At 41.2% G+C, this 8,928-nt stretch overlaps 1 protein-coding gene and 1 long non-coding RNA gene across 2 annotated transcripts; both read right to left on the bottom strand.

The window, feature by feature from the left end:
* Positions 1-92: 92 nt before the first annotated feature.
* Positions 93-5,191, bottom strand: LOC311128601 (uncharacterized protein; the record flags this gene model as incomplete). Its single annotated transcript, XM_084160782.1, has 4 exons — positions 93-108; positions 174-4,219; positions 4,492-4,849; positions 5,178-5,191. The coding sequence occupies 4 exons, from the start codon at positions 5,189-5,191 to the stop codon at positions 93-95; spliced, it is 4,434 nt and encodes a 1,477-aa protein (XP_084016908.1).
* Positions 5,192-5,205: 14 nt separating this feature from the next.
* On the bottom strand, positions 5,206-6,732 carry LOC311127767. Its single transcript, XR_014613142.1, has 3 exons — positions 6,662-6,732; positions 6,012-6,087; positions 5,206-5,418 (listed from the first exon to the last, which is right to left on the bottom strand). It is a non-coding gene; the product is annotated as an uncharacterized lncRNA (long non-coding RNA).
* Between the last annotated feature and the right edge of the window lie 2,196 nt (positions 6,733-8,928).

The raw sequence follows: 8,928 nt of genomic DNA on the forward strand, positions 1-8,928 counted from the left end.
AAACATATTTTCCTGTGCCAATGATTTCCTTTGCGACAGATGAGAGTTTCTTAGTACCATTGAGGACTTTATATGCTGTGATGGCAACTTTTTTAATGGCGCTGAACCCTGCGGAGACCAGAGACATCCCAATTCTGATGCTTTTGGAGATGGCCCATTGCACCCAATTGAACGTGCCCGATATCATGCCAGTTATCCCTTCAATCATGTCGGAGACTCCTTCAGAGATGAGACTAAAGCCAATCTGGGTTCCAGCGCCAAACGACAGGGCACAAACCAGAACTCCAAGGATGACCTGACTCACACCGATGAAGAAACAAATCAAAGCGTCAAAGCTGAACTCGGGCTTCCTTTTCACCTCAAACACAATACACAGGCCATTGTCATACAAGGCCGTGAGTTCATTTGCTGTGATGTAGTCTTGATTTTCTGAGAGGCTGTACACTGAGGATACCTCTGTTATGGCCGTGCCTTCCCCCTCAAGCTCTTTAAGTTTATTTACCACAAGGTCAATGTTAAGTATCCAAGCTTTGTGAATGCTCATCCTGGAATCTATTTGCTTTAGAAAGTTGCGTTCTCCTTCATGATGTGGTTCAAAGTTGCCTCTTGTGGCAATCTGAAAAGAAACCATGGTATTTGTTGTTTCTGACAAGTAAACATCCACAGATGTCTTTGCCCTTTCCAGTAATTCCCTTGCCTCTGTTTTGTAGCCATCTTTGCCCATGTTGATGGTGATGAAGGCTTGGTTGTACAGTGCCATGGCACTGTAAAAAGGGTCACACTCTTCAACATCTTTCCAGTAGGACTTTGCTTCATAGTCACACTTACTTTTGTTGCGGAGGTGCAAGTCAGTTCTGCCGGTAGCCTGCTTTATGTGGTCATAGAAGTTTTGACTTTTTCCATTCAGCAGCATGTTGCCCCTATTTGTGATATGCTCAAGAAGGTCTGCTTTAAGAACACTGATATCTTCGTGCCGACGGATGTGCTCCTCGTGAAGGGTAAGCCACAATGCCCATGTTTCTTTCAAAGCATTGAGTGCCGGCTGGTAATCAAACTTAGGGCCTTTATCTTTAAAACACTCAGGGACATCTTTCGGCCCCATTCCCGACAGGTCATCTCTCTCCTGTTTTGTGAAGTTGCCGTCAAACTTGTCAAGAAATTCGCAAAACGTGCCAAACAGGTCCTCTTTTATTTTGATTTCGAGAAGCTCATCTGTCTCCATATCTTTGATGCGTTGGACTTCGTACTCCTCTCTCAGTTGTCTCATGATCTCCACAGGCTGGCCCTGGTATGCTGGGGCAAGGTTATCCCCACGGAGGATCATCTGGACCACGCCCGGGTTTCCCTTCCGACCAGTTCTTCCGAACACCTGTTTCTCCACTCTGCGACTGCCAGGGTAATGTGTCAGGAGGACGAAGAGGCCACCACATAGGTTGACATCCTGATCAACCTTGATATCTGTTCCACGACCTCCTAGATTTGTGGATATGATTATATGTCCCCCTCTGAATGTGGTACTCTCAATGTTGTGTTTCTCACTGATTGTGTATAATGTGATGGGGGGATGTGGATTCTCGCCCCCTATTTTCTTCAGAAGCTCTTTTGCGGTCTTGACATCCTCACATATGACCAAGACAACCTGACCAATGTCTGCCACTCTCATTGCTGTCTTACAGAGGATCTCCATCCACTGGGCTTGCCCACTGACCTGAATTGCTGGAAGCTCAACAACCTTCTTATGGCGGTGAGCTGGTATTGTGTAGCTGTCTGTTTCGTAATGCCTTGCAAGGAAATCTTTGTCGGCATCGCCCCCTAATGTCCCAGACACACCAAATATCCCATTCCCTTTTAGGTACTTTTGAAAGTAATGGAAGTTTGACAGGTAATTTGTCACATTGGACAAAGGAGTGGTTGCCAGCTGGTGTTTCATCTCCAGAAACTGCTGCAGGCCATCCCCCCAGCGTTTGTTCTTCTCCAACACTCCACTGGCCTGGAAGTCCACTGGGATGATGGCATGGTAGAGATGCTCGTCTCTGACCGCTTCCAATGTCTGATCAATCATGTACTCTCTGCCTTGTGTCATCATGATGGCTTTCAGGGCGTTTTCCACAAAGACTGGTAACCGATTCTCAAGGTATTTCTCAAGGAAAGAGGGGATCACAAGAAACTCTGAGTTTGACTGAGAGTTGCCAGAATATTTGATTTTAGACTTCAGCTCAGAGACAGTTGCCTTAATGAGTTTGTCTTCTGGTATGATCTCACTGGCTCGTCCATTCTCGAGGAGAAGCATTTTGATTTCCAGGATATCAGGGTTGTTGTGCAACTTTTTCTCCTCAACCAGCACGGCTTTATTGTTTGTCACAGAGTAACAGTCAATGGCCACATCATTCTCCAGTGCTTTCTCCATGATGGTGAGCAGATCACACTGTTGAGTAATTCCAACTTTGGCCATGAATGTATCAACAGTTTTCCTGTTCTCAGTTGTATCGTGTTTCTCTGCGTTCTCTAGAGCTTGCATGAACATGTCAAAATCTTCATCTGAATAGATACCCAACTCCACTCCTGCTTCCAAAATGTGAAATTCAGAGAATTCTTGAGATGTCGCTGGACCGATAACAGCTAACTTTGCAGCCTTGTGGAAATGTTGGATTCCAGTTGCCCACTCAATCTCTCCAGTATCTTCCATCTCAATTGGCTGACACATAGATACCATGGCCCATATGCTAGCAAGGACTTGGTCGAGGTGCCTCAGGCCACTTGCCTCGTGGGATAGAAACGTCACCTGAACTCCATTGTCCAAAGTCATGTAGTCCACTTCATCCACAATCACCATGTCGAACCTCCTCTCCCCACGTGTGGTGTCCTTCTCGAATTCCTGCCTCAATGCGTCTGCTGCAAAGCTGCCAACGGTTCCGTAAACTAATTGTTTCCTGTAAGCCTCCTGTAGCCTACTATCCCTGCTTTCAGGGGAGCTTCCCTGTATCTGTGGTGGTGGCACAACAGAGGATGTGACACCAAACATGTCATACAGTTTCTTCCACTCCTCTTGGTCTCGGCGAGCAAGGACTGGAGAACTGGTCACAATGTCAACCTTAGTGCCGCGGATGGCCTGGATGGTGGCAAACATAGCCAAGATGCAAGATTTTCCTTCACCTGTGCCGATTTCCAGAAGGATACCTTTTTTCCCTGTTAACTTTGGTAGAAGGAGCATGAGCAGTGATGCCAACTGAGTGAGTCGGGGAAAGTAGCCTTCTATTTTCTCAGCAGTGAGCAGTGACTCCAGCGGAGTGATGCGAGGAAAGTAGCCTTCTATGTTCTTACCGTTTTGAGTGTAAATGGTTGAGCAGTCTTGCACAGCCATAGACATCCTTATTAGGACCTCCTTGAGAACAGCAAGGTCAGGGTTAGTAAAATCCAGAGACTTGATCATCTGCTTTGCTTCCTCTATCTTTACCTGATCCAAGTCCTCCTTTGCATGTTTTGGAAGCTCCTCTGTCATATATCCTAGAATTTCCTCCATTATGGACAGTATTTTCTCTGGGTACTTTTCATTTCGCATTTCATTCACAATGGTGTTGGCATCCTTGTCCCCTTTTGCCTCAGCATACCATTGTAGAGAGTTGACAGGCTCTTTTTCTTTCAGGGCAGAGAGAGTAGAGAGAAGATCCAGCTTGTTCGTCCGCACTGTATGAAGGATTGAGGTTGCTAACTCTTGGTTTATGCCTGAAACACCTCGCAAAAAGAGCAGAATTTCTGAAGGTGTCCAGATCATGTTGAAGAGAATTTGACTAAGGAGCCCCTTGTTTTTCTCTGACACCTCTGTGAACATGTCAAGAATGCTCAGAACAAGTTGCTGAACCACTGTGGGATTGGTGCTGTACAGCTGTTCAAGAAGACGGATGAGAAAGTCATACTTCTGGTCCCAGTCAGGTAGTTGGACCTCTCTACTGTCTGTGTCCGAGTCGTTGGTCAACGTTAGCTCTGCCACAGCCGTGAGGATGCTAAACCTCTCGGTGAGTGATTGCTCTCCTTGGCTGATAGCACGATCTATGGTCAACTGACACCAGATGGACAGTTGAGGCTCTCCAAAGTATTGAAGGCTTAGCTCATTCTGAAGATTTTTCATTCGGTTTTCAAGTTTGTCCTCTTGCATGCTTTTGTCTTCAGTGATCTTGTACTTCTTCAGAAGCTCTTCAAACTTATTTTTCAAGTGCCCTGGCTAGAATAAAATGGTTCCAACACAAAAAAAGTGTAAAGAAAAGGAATGTTTTAGTACAGATGCAATAAAAAATGTATGTGTCATACTAGAAACACTTTTTCTATTAGTGGTGGTCCCATGTAAATTGGCAACTCTATGTAAATATGAGAAACTGTATTTTCAGAAAAATATAATAATATGTTTATCATTAAGTTAACGCAACATTAATGCTAAACACAAAATCATTAATGCAAAATAAAACAAATTCTACAACCCTTTTAAATATCTCATACCTCATCCCTTACGATTGCTGCAGCATCATCTTCTATCATCTGGTGTAGTACTTGTGTACGCTGGTGATGGCGCTGTTGTCCTTTAAGACTCAGCTTCTGTCTCAGCTTTTCTATTCCCTTTGACACCTTCTTACCCGAAAGTTCGCACTCTCTTTCGATTTCTTGCTGGATTCTCCTCTCCCTCTCCAGTTGCTCCTGGCGCCTCCTCTCCTCCTGCTGTCGTCTTCGTTGCTCCTCCATCTCCTCCTGCTGTTGTCTTCGTTGCTCCTGTCTTCGCCGCTCCTTCTCCTCCTGCTGCTGACGGATACGGTCTTCCTCTTGCTTCCCTGATTGATGAATACAAATGACACCATATTCCCTATGTAGTGCACAACTTTTGGCCAGAGCCCATGTTTACAAATAAGGTGCCATTTGAGACGTAGTAGCCAACAGCCAATGTTGTTCCAACAAAATACTAGTCAATAAGAAAAATAGCAGCCCTGAGCCAATATTGCTATTTCATGAACATATGAACCAATACTATATTATTTATATACTGTAAGGAAAAACCTTTACATTAATTGGCTCAGTTGCAAATACTAGTTGCTGATAAATGATGTATTGAGGATATATGGTTTATTTCCAAACTGAACATTTTGAACAAGATAATGTAGCTCAGCAGATTTGTATGAATTTGAGGTACTTACCATAGTTTGGACATGTTGGACTATTAGACTCTGCGTCACACAGTAGTTGAATAAGTGAACGGCCACTGGTTTCTATAATAGTGAATGTTTGACTCCCGCCCTGCTTGTGACTGTTGAATTCATATGAGAAGGAGTTATAACTGTGATTGTCATATCTTAACTTTAGGTAGCAATGGATCCACCTAGAGTTGAGGTTTTTTGTTACACTACCCCAGCCATGCAACGTGCCACTGCCACCTCCCTGGAAAACAGAAAAGCAATACCACATCTAATTTTCAATCTTGAAATGTGTTAAGATTAATCTTCAGCGATCCAATTTATTGCTCAATATATTTCGAGATTGATCTCAAAATAAATGTTCCAGGTCTGATATTACACTTGTTTTAGTTTTGTCACAGGGACAATATCGTTAAGCACTTTTACTACCAACAGCCCCTTTCAGGTAGTCCACAGTACTTAAAGGTAGGCTACACTCAGTGAAATGTAATTATCATACACAATGGGCCGACTTTATACATTTACCAACATCAACAGAATTCAACTCTATCAACACTGCCATTATTAGTTCAGCTCTTCATAATGTTTGCCTTCCTTAGTGGCATGCCAGCATTGGGAAGAGCCAATAATCTAGGTTTATAAATATCATGATCAGGTATTTCACAGAGCACCTTACACTCAGCAAAATTACATTATTACCATTATCAATTAGCTTGGCATATTTAAATTCTGTTGATTTTGTTCTCTGTAAGAAAGTGTCCCTGTTAGTAGCAGAAGTGTCACAACATTACACTACGTTTATAACTATAATGATTTTACATTGACTCAGATACTTACGTCGCCGACAAGTTCGTAGTGCCAAGTGTAAGGCGTTTGGTTCCGTACAGACACCGAGGCCCCCATTATTCAGAATCTGTTGGGAAAAAACAGCCTTACACCAGTCTTACGTCGTATAATTTGAAATGTAATGTGTTAATTTATCTACTGGACCTTTTTCTCAAGTTATCATACTAGCGTAGAATATGAGGTAACACTTTAAACTACACTTTAAAAATACACTAAATGCTTATAATATGTCATCCTTACAAATATGTACATATTCTGTAAACGTATTACTATTCCTACTTATTAATTGTTTATTCATTCTTAATTTCTTATTAATAAAAGTGTATTTATTAAAGTTCTTAATTTACAGTGTTTATCGATGGGATAATTTTGAACTTGCAAAGTACAACAATTATCTTATAGGAAACATGAACTATCTAAAGTTGTGTAGCTCACCGCAGTCTCCAGAAGTATAATTTCTGGGGCATAAACATGCAGGTCAAGCATAAAGTAGCAATAAATGTTTTCTTGTCAATTCTGTTTTTAGAGAAGTATGATGTATAATATTGATATACAGTATATCTAATAGCATGACATTTAATATTGTTAATCATTGTTAGCATTTTAACAAACATGACATGTATGTGTATATATAGGCCTACCTGATAACTTGCGGTGAAGTCAGCATTAGTGGGACATCATGTGTAGTGGGACATTTGTGTTTGAGGGTGCTATGATTATTTTGCGAACCAATCACAACAAATGTTATTGGGTTGTTGCTGCATGTGTTCTGTGCATGAAAAAATGGTTTTGTTTAGTGTGACATCACTTTAGTGTCTGTGGTCAGGTTTCTTAGATCGGGAGACCCGTTGAAAATCATTTTTAAAAACGCCATACCTTGCGCTAGAATGATAAGGCAGCCATTCTGTCAATTATAATTTAACAATCTAGCTTTTGGTGTTAAAATGAATAGTTATTGATAGTGTTTTGAAATATAATAACCATTAATGTAAACAGCTTATATATTTTATGAAAATTAGATTTATATTACTGCACATAAACCGCATAGGATGACAGTGGAAGGAATCAAAGGGAATTAACAAGGGGAGCGAAGGAAAGAAAGGAAGGACAATTTAAAAAATTGACATTCATTTTAATAATTCGATATTAGGCTAAACTGATTATGGCAGTAGGCAGATTATGCAATAGTCATGTAGGCCTAAACACCTTACTCTGTTTATCTTAATCAGTGTAAAGGTCAAAATCAAGTAAGCATAAAACACCTGGTTTTCTGAGTAATTTCTTTCGAATTATTAGGACATGTAAACTAGTGATGCGTGGGTTGACTCATAACCCGTGGTTGGGTTTAGGTTACTTAAATATTGTGTTTGAAGGGCGGGCGGGTTGAATAAAGACAAAACAATAGGCTAGCTTAAAAATCCATAAATGTATAATTGTTGTGCAATTCATATCTAGGCTATCTATAGGCTGCATTTAGGTTTTTCTTATTAAAATAATTTTTGTCTCTCTGGCATTAGTGTTTAATCCTAAACTTTAAGGTCTAACTACGCACGCCAAGTAGCCTACAACCCACTCGCCAAATACTTTTGGGAACGGGCAGAAAAAGTATCCACCAAGGCAAAAACAACAATGTCGGAGTTGATTTCAATAAGAGAAAAGCTGCGAAATGGAGAGTTGAAAATAAAGAGAGAAGGCAGGGCCCCCAAACAAGTAATGTTTGGGAAAGTGGTTAAAGAGGATGATATGTGTAATTATTGTGAGGCGCTATACAAATCGAAAGTCAGGGATTTCAGGTAGGCCTATGGCATGTCAAGGGAACTGTAGCCTACTGTTCAGATGGGTTGAATGGAAACTGAAATCTGGACACTGACTGTAGGTCTATAACCTCTCACATAGCCTTAATATGAGTTGCAGAATTTAGCATTTCTTGCAGTAAAATTATACACCAAAATAAATGGGAACAGGAGTGGAGAAATATGATTTCTTTATTTCAGCATCTTGGGAGAATGGGAATGCAGTTAGATACCACCTGTCAACCTGGTCTCAGAGCATTTCATATTCTTCTGTATGTAAATCCGAGACTCTCCATTTAGTATGTATTAATTTGTGAATGTCCATCACCCATTTCATATATGTTACGAATTACAATTCATAGTATATTTTACGAAATTGAATTATGTACAATACGTTACGAATTTGCTCAAATGTATCGTATGTTACAAATTCTAGCTAGGTGGCTAGGTGGCTAACATTAGCTTGCTGGCTAACATTAGCTCGGCTAGAGGTTAGGGTTAAGTTTAGGAGTTAGGTTGAAGGGTTAGGGTTAGGGGAAAGGTTAGCTAAAAGGGTTAGGGCTAGCTAACATACAGTGGGGAGAACAAGTATTTGATACACTGCCGATTTTGCAGGTTTTCCTACTTACAAAGCATGTAGAGGTCTGTCATTTTTATCATGGGTACACTTTAACTGTGAGAGACGGAATCTAAAACAAAAATCCAGAAAATCACATTGTATGATTTTTAAGTAATTAATTTGCTTTGTATTGCATGACATTTGACACCTACCAACCAGTAAGAATTCCGGCTTTCACAGATCTGTTAGTTTTTCTTTAAGAAGCCCTCCTGTTCTCCACCCATTACCTGTATTAACTGCACCTGTTTGAACTCTTTACCTGTATAAAAGACACCTGTCCACTCTCAATAAAACACACTCCAACCTCTCCACAATGGCCAAGACCAGAGAGCTGTGTAAGTACATCAGGGATAAAATTGTAGACCTGCACAAGGCTGGGATGGGCTACAGGACAATAGGCAAGCAGCTTGGTGAGAAGGCAACAACTGTTGGCGCAATTATTAGAAAATGGAAGAAGTTCAAGATGACGGTCAATCACCCTCGGTCTGGGGCTCCA

Source organism: Coregonus lavaretus (genome assembly GCF_964263955.1).
Source record: "Coregonus lavaretus genome assembly, chromosome: 4".
NCBI classification, from domain to species: domain Eukaryota; kingdom Metazoa; phylum Chordata; class Actinopteri; order Salmoniformes; family Salmonidae; genus Coregonus; species Coregonus lavaretus.